General features: G+C 38.7%; 1 protein-coding gene across 2 annotated transcripts; it reads right to left on the bottom strand.

Moving 5' to 3' along the window:
- Positions 1-634: 634 nt before the first annotated feature.
- LOC133804025 (regulator of nonsense transcripts UPF3) lies at positions 635-7,576 on the bottom strand. 2 transcript variants are annotated; one of them, XM_062242168.1, is made up of 14 exons: positions 7,423-7,576; positions 7,191-7,356; positions 6,762-6,868; positions 6,380-6,475; positions 6,197-6,295; positions 5,829-5,908; positions 4,770-4,877; positions 4,091-4,214; positions 3,110-3,207; positions 2,451-2,925; positions 1,885-2,003; positions 1,756-1,804; positions 1,176-1,361; positions 635-1,090 (listed from the first exon to the last, which is right to left on the bottom strand). In XM_062242168.1, the coding sequence occupies exons 2-12, from the start codon at positions 7,328-7,330 to the stop codon at positions 1,766-1,768; spliced, it is 1,485 nt and encodes a 494-aa protein (XP_062098152.1). In that variant the 5' UTR covers positions 7,331-7,356; positions 7,423-7,576; the 3' UTR covers positions 635-1,090; positions 1,176-1,361; positions 1,756-1,765. The 2 variants fall into 2 exon arrangements, with proteins under 2 accessions (XP_062098152.1, XP_062098153.1); XM_062242169.1 differs by having other exon boundaries at positions 2,451-2,922.
- Positions 7,577-20,390: the final 12,814 nt, after the last annotated feature.

Raw genomic sequence — 20,390 nt, 5'->3', positions numbered from 1 at the left:
CCCATAATTACCAAGCATCGCTATTAATTACCTATATTTAATTATCATACGAAGCATCGCAAAAACATCATTATGCATCAATTTAATACAAAAACCTAGGAAAAAAAACCGCAAATTTTTTAAACCCATTCTTCGATTCGAATCAAATCCTCCGTTAATCACTTTTAATCGAACATAGATACTAAAAACACATTCAAATCTCTGTTCTATTTATTTTCATCATCTTAGATTGATTTCTAAGCAAAAAGATCAAAATTTTTAAATAAACTAACCATATCGGCTGCCAAGGGCGAAGATGACAACGAGGGGCCTATGGGATTTCTCTGTACGAATGAGGGCTATTTTTGTCCTAAAAACTTTTGAAAGGTTTTATTATGTTGGCATGTAAATTACAGGAAAGTAAGAAGCGAAACAAAAACAATCATAAAGCCTCAAATTTCCCTATCCAATCCTACACTCGTTGATGCAAATATTTATCATTATTTTTTCAATTGATTAATTAAGATAAGCCCTTTTTTTCCGCAAATATTTATCACAATAATTAAAAAAAAACAAGTTCTCTAGCATCTTTTGACATTTTCAAATGAACTGAAAGTCCTCCAATGTTTCACGATGTTCAAGTTTAACTTGTAACAATTAAAAAATCAAAGATTGGCGGACAGATTTGATATAATATTGAATAAAGTCCCACTTTCGAAAACACAAGAACCCTTGATGTAACTTTAGTAGAAGAGTTATTTAACACAATTCTTGTGTCAAAATGAGTCAATATAGAGCCCCCCCATCATATAAACGAGGCCTCCACAGTTTTCCATAGTACACCATTACATCAAGGTGAAACCAAGTAAAATCAGACCACACCAAGCATTTTCCTCTCACGAGATACTTCAAACTAGTGAAATAATATACAAATGGCCATAAAGTCACACGCTGATAAATTCTAACATTTTTTTCCCCAAACTTATCACCTTTGTCCCTCGGACGCATCACTTAATTAGCACTCCTCCAACTGAGAATTGCTGCACCCCCACGACCACCGCATATCAGAGCTTTGTAACCACAACAAAAAGTCCACAAGCATAACGGGTCTCTGCACCAAAAGAAATTAATGCAGTAAGGCACCTGTGTTATTTGTTCACAGATTATTAAAAATCAATATTCTCTTGTCCATGTACCTTATATTTGGCATTAACAGATAATTGTCTTCCCAAAAAATTCGCCCTTTACACGATGCCTTCAATGGGGAGTGCAGCTGTAGTATCTTATCGGAGACGGTGCCATGACACTTGAGGGTGTAAGCCACAAAAGACAAACAATTCCCAGACACTCGAGGAATCTCAATTCTGATCGAATGCCATTATCTATTCAATGAAGCAGTAAAACAATTAGAAGATAATCCAACAAACACCACAATACATTCCTAGTAATATGAAAAACACACAGATCCTCGAGTAACTAGCATCATCAACAAGCCAAATCTCTAACCAGAACCTAGCAGAAACAGGGTTTTACCATGGTGAAACTTCCTAGTCTACTTGATTTCAGATTCAACATGAAAGCAGAAGTAAAGAGTTAATCGTACTAGGGGTATTTAATCTCTGTTTTCGTGAAAGAAAAATAAAAGGAAAAGCAACGAGGGCATTTTGTTCCATTAAAACTTTAAGTTTCAACTTTTTTCTTTTCCAATGTGCGAGTGCAAACGATCAAACAAGACAGTAACGAACAAGAAAAACAATGAGAAGATAAACAACTTACCAATCACATACTAAGAACCAGCAGATGATTTCTGCACCCATACTTGTTTCTGCATACAGTCGACCGAAGTAGCTGCTTAGGGAAAAGAAACAGAATGCAATAACTAATGTAAGAAACATTACAGCATACCTCATGGGCACCATGAACTGCAGCACCTCTTTTAGAAGACTTTCCCTCACTTGCATTTTGGGGGATTTCATCTTTTATATTGTGGACAATTCCACGATGACCAAAATTCCTATGAGAACCTAAAAACAAAGTAAAAATAATGTGTTCAGCAAAAGATGCAGTCAGAATCATATACAACCAAACTAAATATAAAATTACAACTGGTAACTGAATGTATATGACAGAATGCAACACATGTCAGGCTTTGGAGAAAAAACTAAACAATTTGCTAAAGATAATGAATTACTACTGACCCTAAGAAACGCCAACTTCTAATTCTCCAAGGAAACATCTTTTAGAAGAGAAAAACTATCCAAGATAACAAACAAATTGTGTCTCCTTAAATCAGTTGTAAATCAAATTGTCTCCTACTTCCTAAATCAGTTGTAAATTTATCAATAGATAACAGATAAAACATGTTGCTTGCATTGGTGGATTGAGATTGAGAAGAGCAAAATTGAAACCAAGTTATGACCCTAACCCACATATTTGCCAACACTGGATCTGTGAGCACCAACAACACTAACCTTCAACAGTATCAGAGGGTAACTGAGTAGGTTGTGAGACTGGGGATGACATGCGCTCATCACTAGTATGCGAAACATCAGCACGACGAAGGGGAGCCCAAACACCACGATCAGGCCTGTCTTTATTTCTTGTACGTTTCTCTTGCTTTTCACTAACATTACCCACATTATGCTGGCCTTTCTTCATAAACTTATCTTCTACATCCTTTTTCCTGTCCCCTTCAGAGTTTAATGAATTCAGTTCATGATGAGAAACATGGCCATTCAGCCCTCTCATATTCCGTGGAAGTCGTTTCACATTTTCAGAGTTCAATATTTGAATTTTCTGCTGAGGCTGTCCTGCATTTGAACTTTGACCTTGACGAGCTTCATTGTTTAAAAGAATGCTTCTGATCAACCTACCACTACCCTCACGCCTTTGATTCTGCTTTTGAGGACCTGAAACAGAAGAATTTCCAAGAGATGTCTCCTGCTGCTGTGACAAGCCAGCATAACAATTTCATTATAATCCATAGAGGCAATTTGATTGGTGATAAGAACAAAAAAAAGAAAAGAATAAACATCCTTTAAATAAAATTTTATCAAAGTTTCAAACTAGAAAACACAGAATGAACTGTGAATTATGTAGAATAACTGCACCTCGGGAAAAAAAAACTTACAATTGTTTCAGGCCTTTTTCCTTTCAGAAGTAGGATTTTCTTCTTCCCAGAATCAGCAATCACGGGAATGCCAGAAAAAGAACCTTCAATTCCAGAGACTGTAATGGAATATGAAAGGGAAAAAAAATCATCAGGGGAAAAAACATCAACAAAACAAAAATTAATGATTTCTTAAATGTCAGTAAACCTTACAGATGATAAATTTAAAAAAAAAAATCATATATGGAACCACAAGTGCATAAATTAATAATGTATAACTATCAAGAAAAAGATATGTTTCTTCCCTCCTATCCATAAACATGCAAGTCACAACAAAAGATACCATTTTCAAAACGTCAATCTGGTACGAAATTGCAGATAATATATTGGTTATTTTCAACACTCAAAAGGAAGGGATCTGCAGTTTGTAACTCAATATGTTTGAGTTATCTTTCTCTTCCTCCCTGCAGAGTTTATTTCTTCTCACCACTCATCCTACCCCTTGTTTCTTTTCTTCCTCCTTTATTTCCCCTTCTTTCTAAAAACTAATGTCTTAACCGTAAAAGCTAATGTTTTTCGTAACAATGTGCAGATACAACTTCTCCACAGCCTAAAGAGTTATGAAATTAGTAACATCAACAAAGAAAAATGATCCCAAGCAGAAGAGCCTATGAAAGAGAAAGTTATATTTTCTTGCATACATAGCATGAACTACCAGGTGTTTCCCAGAAAGAACTAAACAATTGCTGGAATCTTTTGCCAGTAAGTTGGCATGCTATGCGGTACATAGTTCCTTGCAGGAACAACATTGTACAATCTCACCCCAGCTTGACTTACAAACAAGTTAAAAGCACTTATCATTGTTCAAATCCAAAAATGCTAAAAAAATAAGAAACATATGGTCCCATTTGGGGGAAAGAGGTAACAAATTAGATCATCCATTTTAAATATGGAAATGATCAGAAGGCCAATCAGCTTGGGCAAAAAAAAAAACTTAAGTACCAGCTTCAATTTCAGATGTTTCTTTCCCAGTTGAAGTCGCAAGTTGATCCTCTCGTCTAGGCACCACAATGAAAGTTGACTTGTCCTTTCGACTTGTATTTCTTGTTTTGTCCTTTAATATATACTGTCAATCAAAAGAAAAATTGAACAACAAATCTCATATTACTCGTGTAAATAGAATTCATTCACCACACATGCAATAAAATAAAGGCATTGGTAAATATTTGCAAAGGCATATAAAACAAGCTACATGTCAAACCTAGTTTTACTCCCCGATAAAGAAAAACAAAACAGATCTTTCGTAATCAGCACAAAATTAGATAATATAGGGTTATTACTGGCCACATTGCATATGGCTGAGGGTGAAACATAAACAAAGAGAACTCAGCGGATGTTCAGCTTAATCATCATTTAATTAATTAAAAAAGGAAAACGCTATTTATGTAAGCATCACTTAGGTTTAACAACTAAGAACACGTAACAACCTGTATTGAGATTGAAATAGTACTTCTCACCGGATGAGATGATTTTTACTTTTAAAGATTTATTTAAAAAGTATATGGTTCCACTTCCACTAATTTGCTGGTGGAATTAATCCAAAACAGCAATAAATGCAATTCTCAACTTTTTACTGCAAAAAGAAACCAAGAGATTTCTACGAGATAAAGTTAGACCAAACCTTTTTCTTCTCAGAAACTCGTTTTGTAGTAGAAGATGAGCTGGGCTGCCGCTTTCGTGAAGATCCACCCCCTGATCTTCTGCTAACCTTCCCAACAACTACTGAACCCTATTGTCAAACACAAAATTTGATCATTAGATGAATTTGTGCAACAAAAAAAAAACTAGTCACTCACATCAGGAGAAAGCAACACAAAACTATCTACACTTTCCATCCTTCATGAATCAAGTTTGAAAATATACAGGATATAGGATACATTCTATATTCAAGGAATTGAATGAGAATGATGCAACTTGTACCAGGGCCATCATATTCTTTGTTCCCTCCTAATTGCTATTTCATATTACAGATTTCAATGTGGATCTATAGATGTATACAGGTAACATACAAATTCCAAATAACGTCTGTTCAGCTAGTAAGCTCTCTATTGTAAAATAAAATAATATAAATTTCAAGAAAAAGTTGATACTAAAGAGAAATAATCATACAGTAATTAATTAATGTAAGTGTGCTATGCATTGAAAATTAAAAACCACAATCAAAATTAGTCCCAAAAATGCCAAATATAAAAAGGGAAATTCACAAAAATACCCAAGGTTTTAAAAAAAATACTAATAATATGGAGTGACATAATTGTAAATATGGAGTTTTTTTTTTAAACAAAGTTGACAAATTTGTAACAATACAGTTTTTTTTAATCAAAGATTTTCAAATTTGTAACCATATGTTACAATTTTGTAAACAACATTTAGACACTAAATAGAAAATTATAACAGACGATTACAGAACGATAACAAACTGTTATCCGTATTTTTTGTAATTTTTGTAAAATTCCGTATTTTTCAAATATTTTTTAAATTTACAGTGCAAGGTGTAATTTTAATCAATAGAAATTGAAAAGAAATAATGAAAGAGAATTCAAGTCAAACAAGTAGAATAAATGAAGACTAAAACATAAAACAGATTCTTCACCAGTTTAGTTAATGGACCACGTTTCTTCCCCAGGGTCTCGTGTTTATTCAAAATTCATAAACATAAACAGAAAGCATCAGTCCCTACCTGAGCTCCATTTCCAACTGCTCGTTTCTGACGAACATATTCCATAAGGGGTGTAATGATAGGGCTTTCTTTTGCAGCACCTGAGAAATAAATGGCACAGAATGTCAATACTAAAAAAACGACGTGCACTGAAATATTATTTTGGTAGATATTTTTCTTCGTGACAGACGGACAATGCTACTGTAAACTTTCCAAGACAACCATCTAGTTAATTTCAATAACAAGCCTATAAAAGGGTGCCCACAAGCATAAATGTTGTGGATTCTTTCTGCGTAATTGTGGGATTAGCAAAAAAAAATCATCTTCCCTAAACTCCTTATAATTACTACAGTGAACAAGCAGATGAATAAACATGTGTAAAAACCAACCAGCTTGTTCTGCTTCTTTTCTTTCCAATTGTATTTCAGCACTAGGTAGATGCTCAGCAGGCTTTGAAATGATTTTGAGGAACTCCAAATAATCAGGATCTACATCATAAAAAAATTATAAATAAAATGTTATATTTACAGCTAAGAACATTCCAGAGTAACAATTAACAACAAAGTCGGTACCTTTAATTATGGTCCCCTCACGACCATCCCTCCTGCTAGATAGTTTAGGAACACGCTGGGAAGGAGCATATTCAACTATAGTCTTATACTGAACACCTGAGACGATTACAATTTAAGCTTCAGAACAATACTTTCAGAAAAAACTCTATCAAGATGAAAACAGTATCAAACACTTTACTTTCTCTCTGTTTCTAATAATAAAGTATCTTCTGACGTTCTCTATAAACTTTTATGGCCTTCTTAAGAGAATTAGGGAGCACTAAAATACATGACACTCAAAAAATTATAAAAAAAAAAGATACATTTTTTACAATCACGAAGAAACATCATATTCCACCCATATCACTGCGCTAAAGAATAAGATACTTCTTCGTTTAATTACCCTTCTCATTAACAAAGACATGGCCGTCAAAAAATTCAGCAAACTCTAACACATCTTCAGCTCTGTTGAAATCTATGTATGCTCGAGAATATCTCTGATGCTTTAGGCTGCAATATCAATTCAATAAAGGAACTCTGTAAATGAAAAGACATATAAAAGCCCTAACTGGCGATCAATTTTTTTAATCTAACAAAAAAAAAAAAAAATTAGCACCTAATCTTCGGTAAAAAAAAAAAAAAAACTACTTTACTCAAATAATTAGCCAAATTGAACCTAATAAACCATTCTTGTCCCAAAACCAAAAAAACATTTATGCTAAAAAAAATTATTACAGAAATTGAAAACCCTTAATGTCCCCCCAAAAAAACCTAGCTTAATTTTCCAGCATTCAACTTTCTTATATTTAACAATAGTAAGAGAAGTCCAAACCTAATCTTTCCGGGACGGAAGCAAGACCATTTGTAGCGGCCGGAGAATCGATCATTAATTTGTTGAAAGAGATCGGACTGCGAGAGAGACGGGGGCAAGTGCCTGACAACGACCTTCGTTCTCGACGAAAGACCCTTCATTTCAAACTCTCCCTGTCTTCAAAATCCTAAAAACCTTTCATTTATCAGCATCGCACAACAATAGTATGGAAAATTAAGGCGAATTAACTCACCGGTCTTTTCGTTGATTTTTCCTTTTTCTTTTCTTTATCTAGAAAATTCAGCGACAAAATATGAATCGAGTGCGATTTCTGGGATTGGGTTGGTAAGTCATGAATTCAATGACGTGAAGGAAAGCATCTAGCGAGGGTCGGCGCTACTACAGCTTGGGCTCCAGCTACTCCAATCACTATTACTATTACCATTGGGTTGGGTTTACTTGGTCTACAAAGTCCGACTTTATAATGGGCCTGCGCTTTCTAAATGTTAGTAAGCTTTGGGCTTGTTCTAAATGAGAAATTTTGAAACTTTTTTTAAAATTAGGTAAATCGTAAATGCACACATTATGATATGACTTTATGAACTTAGGCTATGGCTTTAGGGTTTTCATGAACATCCGAGACAAATTTATGTTTTCACACTATACCATTGCAAGTGAGGAGATTGAAGTTTGTTCATCTTTCTTATGTCGAGCGACTATTGTAAAAATGTTGACCTTGATAATAAGTATTCTCAAACTAATGAGGAGGAGAGGATCCTTAATTATGGGGAGATAAATCGAACACGCGAGGAGTCCTTTAGGGCTTTCGAAAAACTAAGGACTCCAAAGTTAACAGCAACACCATTCCGCCCACAAACTACCCCAACCCATAGATAGGTTTATAGACCAAACTGGTGAGAATGCTAAATTAGTTCATGAGGATGACCCACTGACAAGTCGCTCCTCCAAAAGAGACTCCTTGTGAGTACTCTTGTGTTGGTACTGTCTCCACTATAAAAATAAGGCAAGCTGAACACCCTTGTCGAACAATTCTTAACCAAAACCGGTCTGTGTAAACCATGCAGTTGCAAGCGAGCTCGTAAAGCTTCGTTTGAAACCTTCACCTTATACGCAACTCTTATGCAATGTGGGATATCAGTCTCATTCCACCTATATATTGCAAGTATAGTCAAGTATTTTGATGTCTCACATTACCAACTAACACCCAACTTATATCATTATATGTTGGTGTTTTCTATATAAACAACTTAATTACCAAGACTTAACTGTCGAGAATTTCACATGGTTTTATATCTTAAAATCCAATGTAAGGACATTGCCTTTCACTATGCGAGCAGATGGTTGCACTGTGGAATTAGCAGCATCAGCAATCATAAGAGCAACATGGAAGAGTGGAAGAAGATATACTTCTTTGTCTTAAAGTACTCGCAATTTTAAAGAGAGTTTAGGACTCCAAGTAGGATTAGTCATCCCACTTTGCTTGTTAACAATTCACACATTTACCTTGTCACATCTCTTTTAACCATCTATCAACTTTCTTTTTGTGACAACTTCTGCTCACCATAAACTCATTGGTGAGTGTTTAGAACATGCGAACAAGATAAATGAGTTACATGAAGAGAGAAAAGATTATCATATTCTTTGTACAATCGAGAATTTGATGCCTTATAAACTTTTTCATGAAGGTGCGAAATTACTATGCGAGCTGCGAGTTCCAAACCCTTCCAACAAGAAGACCAGGTTAACCACCAAGGTAATTTCCTAACTCCAGGTTGCTGCATTTCCCAAGTTTGCAAAATTTCCATATTTTAATACATTTGTATCTCCTCTCGCAGATAGGCCCTCGCATTTGTCAACAAGGCACCTAAAGATGGAGAAAGAAACTCGTGACCCCTCAAAAGGCACCCATCCTAGTCGACACACCCTTAGGTACACTTTCTACCATCCAACCATCAAGCTTGCAACATGTTGTCAAGAATAGAAAATATCTCCCTAACAAGCTAACTGACATGGTCCCTATGTTAGGAACGGTTCTTGGTACGTAGCAGAAATTGCGGTAATGGTATACAACAAAAAATTTCATATAAACAATCTTTATATGAGGATACTTTAATATGCAATATGTTAATCAATATATAATGTGAATATGAAAAATAATACGAAATGATTTACCTTTTGTAGCCTATCAAGAATCCTTGAATCTTTTCGTATATGTTTCGATCTTCCTATCCTTGCTAGAGTACTCATACCTACATCTTCCAAGACGTTCTCTACACCTCAAGATGTGGGTGGGCCCATAGAGAACAATGATTAATTTTGTGAACCAAAAGTATTTTCAACGCATGAGACTTTTGATTATAGGCTAGAGAAAAAAGATTTTTTCTTTGTGAAAAATATGATAGTTTTTCTTCTCTGTAAAAACTTTTTTCAGAACAATAATAAATAAAATCAATCATCTTTTATATAATAATAATAATGATAATAGACAAAAATCTAACATTTGATTTTAAAACCCCTTTTAAAATGTTTAATTAATTAATTAAAAATAAAAAACCAATATATGATAACATCATATGTGCCACACGCATAGAGCAGTCCAAGCCCTATGCGGGTGACCTATCCCTGAAAAATGAGATTTTGATTTTTCATGTGTTTTTATTTTAATTAATTAATAATTAGATATCCAAATAAAGTATCATCTTTTTAAGGAAAATATAACAACTTAAATTTCAAAATTCAAAATTTGAATTTCCATTATCATCTTATTGTTAAATAAATAAATATAATAATCAAAACCAATTTTGACTATCCATATTTATTTATTCACACTTAAATAAAATAATTGATTAAAATCAATTTATTTTATTTCTACACTGTTATCCCCAAAATTTGAAAATGATGATGTGGCAATAGAAATGGCAAGTGGCATGGAGTAGTTGGGTGATCTGGCTTAGCAGCAGGCCAGTGCATCAGTGAAGAGTTTGGACTGCTTGAGAGGTGGCATGTCCAAGCCAAGTGCACCCGAGGAGAGTACTTGGGCTAAGGTGTGCCCGGTCGGACTTTGGTCCGAGGATAGCCCAAAGGTGGTGGTCGGATCTTGGTCCGAGGAGAGCCCAATGGTGTGGTCGGATCTTGGTCCAAGGAGAGTCCAAGGTGTGGTCGGACTTTGGTCCGAGGAGTAGTCCAAGATGTGGTCGGACTCTGGTCCGAAGAGAGGAGAGTGCCATGTTAGAGGAGAGATATGGCATGCTAGAGGAGAGTGCCATGTTAGGCGAGAGGAGTGCATGTCCTACCAGCATGCACATGTCCGACCAGCAAGTGCATGTCCTACCAGCAAGTGTATGTCCTACCAGCACTTGCATATGTCCAGCATGCATGTGTCCGACCAGCACTTGCATGAGTGGTCAGTAGGAGATATGGGTCGACCAGATAGAGGAGGACTAAGTCAAGATTCCCAGAAACGGCTTCAACAAGAACCGGTCTTGGCACGCACGGGAATCTCTCATTCTTCCCACAAATTGGGGGGTTTTGTTACATTTTGAATGTTTTTTGTAATTTAAATGTAATAAATATAATAAAATATCCCGATTTTAGGGGATATCAAATGTATGATCCTAAGCCTATAAATATATGGCTTATGGGATCAGAAAGGGGTCTCTCCTTTTTTTGGGACTTTCGAGAAATTTTGGGTCCGAGTTTTCTAGAGAGAGAAAGTGCTTGTATCTAGAAAAATTCTTGTATTCTTGTAATCTGTACTGAAGAAACTCAGTTGGCTCAGTTCATCTGATATTGAGTACAGATCTATAAATCACAACTCTAAGTAGATTAGGCTATTACTAACATATTGGGGCTAAACCACTATAAAAATTGTTGTGTTATTTACTTTCTGTTCAAAAACCGTCTGTGTCGTTTTATTTCTCTTGAAGGTTTGTCGTTTTTTACATTCTCACGTCGTTGGCCAAAAACGCGGTCAACAAACACAATTTCGAAATTGCACAAATGCAATAATAAATTGTGTAACTTCAATTATCACATAATTGCACATTTATCCCAAAGAATAAATATTATCTCAAATAGCACATTCACAGTTTAACCCTTGTATCAACTCTTACCTTAATTAGTGTTGATAGAGCCACCCCGGTGATTTATGGACCAATAATTCCAAGCTCTAATAAATAAAAGACTATTAACCAAATCTCTTTGATTCAATAATCATATTTATTAATCTCATGATTATTCCACTATAAATATGAGACTGAACTCTTTATAATTAAAGACATATTTACTAAGTACTTTATTCTAACCATAAAGTGTCCATTATTATAATCATTACATACAAATCAATCCTCTATTGATGATTCATAATTAAATGGGAATAAAATAATTATTTTATCCTTTTAATTATATCTTAATTCCTAGTGTACCATTGACTTTACTAGTGAAGGTTAATTCATAATTTGATTATGAATTTGACGTCAATAACCTTTTCTGTAACGACCCAAAATCACTAATAAGACTTAAGGGCCTTGATTAGCGTGCTGTGAATGGATAATTGGTATATGTGTGATTAAATGGTTAAATGCATGATTAATATGATTATATGAATATATTATATGCATGTGTTTACCCAAAAAAGGACTACCTGATAACGTGGCAGAATTAACCTACATGTGAGATACACATGACCGCTTAAGTGAGTATGGTCAGTTCGACCATCTACCAGAGGAGAGTTCACTCGTCAGACATCATGTTTATGGGCGACCAGTCTGGTCGCAGTATTTCATATATTTTCTTTAGATATGTAATTTTGTATTTATGTAATAATTGTAATTTCCATTATTATTTAGATACGTCTGTATTAAATGTAGTTAAGGTCCATCGACCCAGGTAGAACTCCTTGAGCCTATAAATAAGAATCAAAGGGCTCAAGGGAGAGGATTTTTGTTTTTGGACTTTCAATACTTCAGAATTCTAAGAGAGAGCTATAGTGTTTTTATCTGCCATACTTGTATTCATCCTCAGGCTTATGAAACTCGTGAACCCTAGTTCATTGATTACAGTTCTTGGGATTCTACATCAATAAGAACACTAAGTGGACGTAGGTTATTACCATTTGTTGGGGCCGAACCACTATAAATCTTTTGTGTCGTTTACATTTTTGTCTTGATTTCATCTCATTTCTATCATTTTACTTGACTCTGTGTCGTTGACCAAATCGAGGGTCAAAATTTTGGTGCTTTCATTAAGAGCTGAACTCAAGACCTCCAAAGAAGATCAAAATGGCAAAAACATCTAGAAAGACTGGACAAACCTCTGGTGCCGCACCAACCCAGCCTCCTCCGCAAAATGTGGCTGAAGATGAGCCATAAGTGGAATTCGAAGAGGAGGAAATAGATTCTGAGACTTTGAGGACGACACTGATTGTGTCGCAGGAGGAGTTAGGCAATCTGAGGGCTAATCAGGAAAATGTGGCTGAAACGATGGCGTTGCAACATAGAGAAATTGATAGGCAACGCCAAGAACTGAATAAGAGGCAGGCTGACATGGACCGCCGGCAGAGGGACGCCACTGCCGCCCTGGAGGCAGCCATTCAGTTGGCTCGAGGATAGCCTGCACCAGCCTCCCAACCAGATCATCCACCCAGTGTGCCACCACAACAAGGTCCACATTCAGACCGTCCACAATATCACCACACTTCGCCTCAACTGGCAAGCCCACAGAGTCTGGAGCAAACCCCCTGCTGCTCACCGGGATATTTCATTTTAAGATCCTGAGCAGCAACCACCTTCTCGCGCTGGTCGAGACAATCCCCAGCAGCAAAGGCAGAATAGGACTGGACAGCCTCCCCGAAGCCTTAGATGCCAGACTGCTGAGGAACCAAACCCACTGTGCAGGGGACAACATCCTTCTGCTGGCACAAGGCAGGTTGAATCAGGCTTTGCGGTCGGGGGCCCCCCACGACATAATAATGCCCAGGGACCCACCGACCAACGCAGGACTCCACCTGACGCTCGGGATATGCCAGCGAGGGGAGGGGGAAACAATGCGATCAGCAGGTTGCGCCATAGTCAATCGCACTTCAGGGATGACCATGACTATAACGAGGCAGATTTCGGCAGGGGAGATGTTGGTCGAAGGCAAGAAGAGAGGGGTAGGGAGCAGAACCCTCCACCAAGAGAGAATCGGCCAACAAGTCAGAATGTTGGGGGGCAACCTAGACAACCCAACGTCTTTGATCGACTAGGCGCTAGTGAGCAAAGGCGTAGGAATGAGGATTTGAGGGATGTTCTCAATGACAAAAGAGAAAGACATGACGAGTATGCCCCTCCAGCACCGGTCACCCCAATAATACCAGATGCTGTGCAGGCCCAGCTTGATGCGTTAAATTAGGTCGTCCAGCAGCTAGTGGGGAGTCGGACATCCCACATTGAGTATGACCGGAGAAGAGACACTCCGTTTATACAAAGAATAGCAATGGTCGAGACCCCAAGCAAATTTAAGATACCGGTCTTACCCAACTTCACTGGATTAGGAGACCCAGTATCTCACGTGAATAAATTTGAGATACAAATGGATATCCAGAAGGTGTCAGATGACACTCGATGCAGAATCTTTCCAGCCACCTTATCTGATACTGCTCAGGAGTGGTTTTTTAAATTCCCTCCTGCCAGCATGGTGTCTTGGGAAATGTTCGTGAAAGAGTTTTACAAACAGTTTTACGCTGGTCGAGTACATCCGACCGAAGCCAACCAACTAGTCGAGATACGCCAAAAGGAGGGAGAAACCTTGAAGGGGTATGTCCAATGTTTTATGCCGCTGTTGGGGCTAAGACAGTTGGTGATGAAGGAAAGATGATGTCACTTACTGCTGGGGTACGGCGCCATTCACCCCTCTGGAATAGTTTGCGGAAGAATGGGGTAAAAAACACCCAAGAATTTCTGGACCGAGCAGACCAGTACATCAAGCTCGAAGAGGCAATTGCCAATGAAGGGAAGGCACCCGCAGATGACCAGGGTCCAAAAGAAGATCCTGCCAAAATCGCCAATGGGTATGGGAAACCCAATGGCAATGGCAAAAATAATGGCAAAAATGGTGAACCATGAGTCGTCAACATCTGAGAGCAAGTGCCATAAAAGTAACAGATACGAGCCGAGGTTCACCAATTACACGACCCTAGTCGACAGCAGAGCAGAGGTGTACCAAGCCACTAACACCACTGTTCCTTTCAGGCGTCCAACCCCAATCAGGAAAGATATTTCCAAGAGAGACACAACTAAGTTTTGTCATTTTCATAACGACTATGGTCATGACACCAACGAGTGCAACCAGCTTAAAGATGAGATTGAGTTCCTTATCAGACAAGGACACCTGAGAAGATATGTACAAGCCGCAGGAGGTTCTCAGTGAGAGGCTCAAGGAGGCAATAAGCAGGCACCTGTACGCCAACGCTCGCCCCCTTTACAGCCAGCTCTAGTTGTTGGTACATTGTTGACCATTTGTGGTGGCCCACACTTGGCAGGTGATAGTGGGAAGGCAAGGGAAAGGTACGCCTGAACCTTACGTCATGACCAGGACATCGAAATGTTGAACGTAGAGGAGCGAACTCCCAAAAAAGCTCGAACAGAGGGAGAACCGATAACTTTCTCTGAGCTTGATGCTCAGCATGTCCGATTTCCCCATTCGGATCCTCTGGTCGTGGAAGTCCAGATCGCTAATATAATGGTTAAACGAGTATTGGTGGATACAGGGAGCTTAGTGAACATTCTGTACAAATCTTCGTTGGAGAGGATGAAGTTATCAATGCAGGATTTGGAGCCATGCAACCAAACCATTTATGGGTTCTCTGGTGAAGGACTCGCGCCAACGGGGTCGATCAGGCCTCCAGTCACAGCAGGGACTGCACCTGCGAACAGGACATTACTCACTACTTTTATAGTAGTTGATTGCCCTTTTGCATATAATGCTGTGATTGGGAGGCCTATTCTAGTCGACTTGCGAGTCGTTACCTTGGTCTAGCACCTGACCATGAAGTTTCCAACTGATGCAGGGGTAGGATGCGTGTTGGGAAACCAACGAGAAGTGCGGGAATGTTATAATTCCTCAATCTCCAAGGCAAAAAGGGGCGCATCGGGGGAAAAAGTGAAGAAATGGTTGTTGTTGGCGAGTGAAGTACAAGCCCACTCAGGTGAACAAGTCACCAAATAGGGTGTTGCCCAAAGTGAGGATAGGGATTTAGATCCTCGCTTTGGGGATTTTGAAGAAGATGTAGGACCAGTGGAGGACCTCGAGGAGGTCCAACTTGATGAGCCAAATCCGACCAGGGTTGTGAAAGTCGGTAAAAACTTAGAGACAACAACAAAGCAAAAACTGGTGGAATTTTTGAAGGAGAACCACAAAGTGTTTTCCTGGTCGCATAAAGATATGGTTGGAATTGACCCATCAGTTATCAGCCATGTCTTGAATATAGACAAAAAAATTTCACCAGTGCAACAAAAAAGAAGGCTGCTCGACAAAGATAGATCAAAGGCGTTAAAAGAGGAAGTCGAGAAGCTAAAGGAGAATGGATTCATCAGGGTAGCGTTTTATCCATCTTGGGTCTCTAATCCTATATTGGTTCCCAAGCCAAATGGCAAGTGGAGGACGTGCGTGGATTTCACAGACCTCAATAAAGCCTGCCTGAAGGAATGTTTCCCACTCCCAAGAATCGACCAGCTGGTCAATGCCACATCAGGGCATGAGATCTTATCATTCATGGATGCATACTCTGGATACAATTAGATTAGTATGCACCCACCTGATGAGGATCACACTAGCTTTCGAACTGATACAGGGCTTTACTGTTGCAAAGTAATGCCTTTAAGTTTGAAAAATGCTGGTGTGACTTACCAGCGACTAGTCAACCACATGTTCAAAGAGCTAATCGGTGTTAACATGGATTTATATATCGATGACATACTGGTTAAGTCAAAGAAGGCAGAAGAGCATGTCGGGGACCTGTGAGAATGCTTCAACGTCTTGAACAAATATCAGATGAAGCTAAATCCCCTCGAGTGTTCATTCGGAGTTGGATCGGGAAATTTTTTGGGATTCATAGTAAACTGAGTACGGCAAGGGGTCAGGAATGACGTTGAGCACGCAGAGTGCAGGCCGTTAGGGCGAGACCCTCCTAGGATGCTGGAGTCATCCTCTCGGTGAAGACCGCGAACCCAGGGCCTAGTAAAGCGCCTGGGACGCCATGACCTTTATATGTTTAGTCTGTTGGTTGTTTTGTTATATGCTGATGATAGATATGCATATGTTATTTGTTTTGTGTTGAGTTTTCTTGCTGGGATTCGGCTCACAGGTGCTCTATGGTGTAGGTAAGGGCAAGGGAAAGGTCGACCAACCATGAGTACGGAGAGCGTGGAGCGATGGGTACATGTTCCGCCTGCCTGGGTGCCACGGCTAGGGTTATTTTTTGGAAAATGTATTGTAATAGTTGTTTTGTCGCCTAAGTCGACCACGTGTACATTTTGATCTATAATATGTTTTCTAAACAGAATTTTGGAATCCCAACTGTAAAACTTTATGAAATTTCAATGAATAACCAAATATTTTATATTTAATGACTTTTAACGGGTTTTATCTCAGTTTAGTCACATTTTTAACATAAAACCTCGACTAGCGAGTTAATGGCACATTTTAAACTCACTTAGTAACGACTCTAAGGAAGTAGGGCATTACACCGCCGACCTAAGCGGTAAAAATAGGGTTTAACCCTAGTTCATTTGAGAAACCTTGGCCAAGGTGGTCAAGCGGCCGCATATGTACACGTCACCACCTAAGCACTCCAACTCATGGATGGCCCATCTTCCCTTTCCCCTTACTTGCACCATTTAGCACCTGTGAGCCAAGGCCCAGCAAGAAAACTTAAGCATGCTCATAAGCAGTGAATAACACGTTACCAAATCATAATAAGCAAGCTCAACAGTAATAACCTTACTCATGCATGCCATTCATATAAATGACTACAATGTCGTATAAGGCCAGCTGCTCTAAATAAATGATTAACTAAATCATATCGGGGCTCGTTGCCCAAGTTACGTGATTAATAAATCATATTGGGGCTTAGCGCCCTAGAATATGGGGCCAATAAGTCACCCTGGGACCCATTGCCCTATCCTCTGTATAACTAGCTTTAGAGCTGGCCCAGCGTACCTGGCGCTTAATTTTCCACGACCATTGGGTCGAACAAGCATATAATGCGATCCTGATTAGATCTAACCAAAATGACCAGCGCTCAGCACGCTATTACTGCCCTTGACTCATAAGTCAATGCTTTTCGACCAGCGCTCAGCGCTATTGCCGTCCTTGACTCATACGTCAAGCCTTTCTCAATTATATAATGCTAACAAGCATTTATCACATAACAAATATCTAGATACAGAGCATTCATCATGCTTAATCATTCAATAACAGGCATAATAATAATCATGCGCATTTACAAGGGTCCAAGCCCTAATCAAATCTGTATTCAACATTCGGGCCAAGCCCTAATCATGGACATCATGTATTGGGTGCAGTTTTCTTACCTCAGGTTCGAGTGTAAAGTAAAATAAGAATGACCCTCGAGCACGCTTCTGATCTCGAGCCCTTAGCGATAACCTAGTCACAACCAAGTATAGAATCCCATCAATAACGAGCAAATAAAGGCTTCCGAACCTAGTCCTAGCCTCCGGGACTTCGAATCCAACTAAACTGGGTAGTAGGATCGATCTCGAGCGCTTAGGTTTGAGCACTCGCAAACCTCCCCAATGCCCAAAATCCCTTAACCGTTGCGACCCCCAAGCATTTGAGTCGCGACTCGCTAAATTCAGAGGCCCAAGGCTCATCCCTGCCTGCACTTGCACCACGACGCACCTTAACAGGCGACACAGCTCAAAAGCCCCAAAGTCAGCAACTTCTTCCTTGACCAAGAGAGCCGCAGTGTCCCAAGAACAGGGCCGCGACTCAACCTACAAACTCTGTTTTTCTTCCGTTTTTCTCATGCCAAATCCCTCCATAAACCTATCCAAACATAGCCAAACCCCAAAAAAAAATTTCCCAATCAACTCAGCAACCTAAAACCACCAAAACCCAACTTTCAAACCAATTAAAAACTCATCAAAACCATAAAATCCAATCAAAACTTAAGCACTCAAAAAATAAAAACTTAAAGCTTGGATTACCTCTGATTAAGTCATTTTCCAAATAAATCCTCCAGCTATCAAGCTTTTAATCTTCCCTAGAATCTTTATGACTCTTACCTTGCTTGAATCAGAGCCCTAAAACTCGAGTTTCCTTCGAAAATGCAACAAGCGGTAAAAAGGAGAACGAGAGAGTGTGTGTTGAACGTATTTCTGTTTCTGTCAGGTTACTTCGAGCTCAGGTAACCTTAAGTAAATCCCAAGGCTCGGGGTACCCAAAATGCCCTCGAGGGTAAAATAGTCAAAATTTCCATAACTCCCTCGTAATCTCACTAACTCCGAATATATCATCGAATATTCATTTCCATTACCCAATGTCCCGGTAATGTACTAAATACCCAAAATACCTATTGACTCGCCCCGAGTCAAGTATTGGTTCCGTTGTGACTTTCCCGCTAACTTGCTCCCTAGGATCGCCTTGTGGTGAGTAACCCAAATATATCCACACAATAATGTAGTCCCACACATATATCACATATATGCCAAATATACCCATAACAGGCTAAATTAGATGATCTTTCTACACTAGGAAATAGTTTCTTAATCATTTTCGCCTTAACACATGTTTCACATTTACCATAGTTTTTAATATTGCATGCAATCATACCACATTTTACTACTCTTTTCATGGTAGAAAAACCTATATGCGATAGTCTAAGATGCCACAAAAATAAAGAATCATACTCAACAATATAGGCGGAATTAGCATTTTTATTGATAACATTGAAAGTTACATCATTGGTGCACAATTTAACCATACCCTCACAAGAGTACCCCTTTCCCAAAAATACATTTGATTTGGTAAGTATAAGTTTACCGGATTCAAAAACGGCTTTAATGCCGGGCTTGCCAAGCAAATCACCACTTACCAAGTTTCTACTTATTTCGGGAACATAAAGTACATTCACTAATGTAACTTTCTTGCCGGAGGTGAAGTAGACATCAATAGTACATTTGCCAAGTACCTTGGATTTGCCCTCATTGCCCATTTGTATCTCATGGTTGCCCTTTGACTCTTCAAAGGTCTTGAACAATGATTTGTCATAGGTGACATGGACGGTGGCACATGTATCATACCACCACCCTTTCACCTTGCCTTGGACCGCATTCACCTCACTAAGGGTAGCAACTATGTTTTCCTCCTGAGTTGCGTTCACCTTAGGTCCTTGTTGGTCTTTTCTATGTCTACACTCTCTAGCATAGTGACCCTTTTCCCCACACACGAAGCAATGACCTTTCTCGCCTTAAACTTGTTTGGGTTGGTTTTTGGACCCAAATGTTTCTCATTACCCTTTTTCCCTTTGTTTTTGGGATGTTTTGGTTGTGACACCACATTTGCTTTGGAAGTCTCTCCATTAGACCCCTCCACAAGTTTATCTCTATATATCGATTCCTCTTCGATTCGAATATGTTTTTGGATTTCCTCCAAAGAATAATCCTCATTTTTATGAAGGAATCTTTTCATATAGCTCTTCCAATAATTTAGCCACAATAGCACCAACTTGAAAGGCCTTGGGAAGCTCTATCTTTAACACTTTCAATTTATTAACAATAATTTGCAATATAGGTTTATCACCAAAAATTTTGAAATCAAAGTATTGAGATATCAAAAACTTTTTGGTACCTTCCTCTTCTGCCTTAAACTTTTTCTCAAGTGCATCCCATATCTCCTTGGCCGATTTGGTCTCGGTGTATAGGTCATAGAGCCTATCGGACAGGGCGTTGAGGATATGACCCCTACAAAGGAGATTGTCCTCCTCCCTCTTCCTTCTCTTCTCCACCTCCTCGGGAGTGTCTTTGTCGGATGGCTCGGCTAGAGGTGCCAAGGAAGACTCAATGATGTAGGAGATTTTGAGAGTGGTTAAAATAAACCTCACCTTGTCTTGCCACCTAGTAAAATTGGATCCATCAAACTTATCCAACCTTACTAGGTCTTGGTTCATGATCTTGATGGTTTCCCCTTCCATTGAAACAA

Source organism: Humulus lupulus, chromosome X, assembly GCF_963169125.1.
Source record: "Humulus lupulus chromosome X, drHumLupu1.1, whole genome shotgun sequence".
Lineage (NCBI taxonomy): Eukaryota > Viridiplantae > Streptophyta > Magnoliopsida > Rosales > Cannabaceae > Humulus > Humulus lupulus.
This window is presented reverse-complemented; position numbering and strand designations above follow the sequence as displayed.

Excerpts from the sequence above, each read along its gene's own strand:
- LOC133804025 (XM_062242168.1), bottom strand. The coding sequence starts at position 7,330 with ATGAAGGGTCTTTCGTCGAGAACGAAGGTCGTTGTCAGGCACTTGCCC. Across the intron at positions 6,476-6,761 it reads TGTCTTTGTTAATGAGAAGG|GTGTTCAGTATAAGACTATA; the intron begins GTAATTAAACGA and ends TAATCGTCTCAG. Across the intron at positions 4,215-4,769 it reads GAGTTTCTGAGAAGAAAAAG|TATATATTAAAGGACAAAAC; the intron begins GTTTGGTCTAAC and ends TTTGATTGACAG.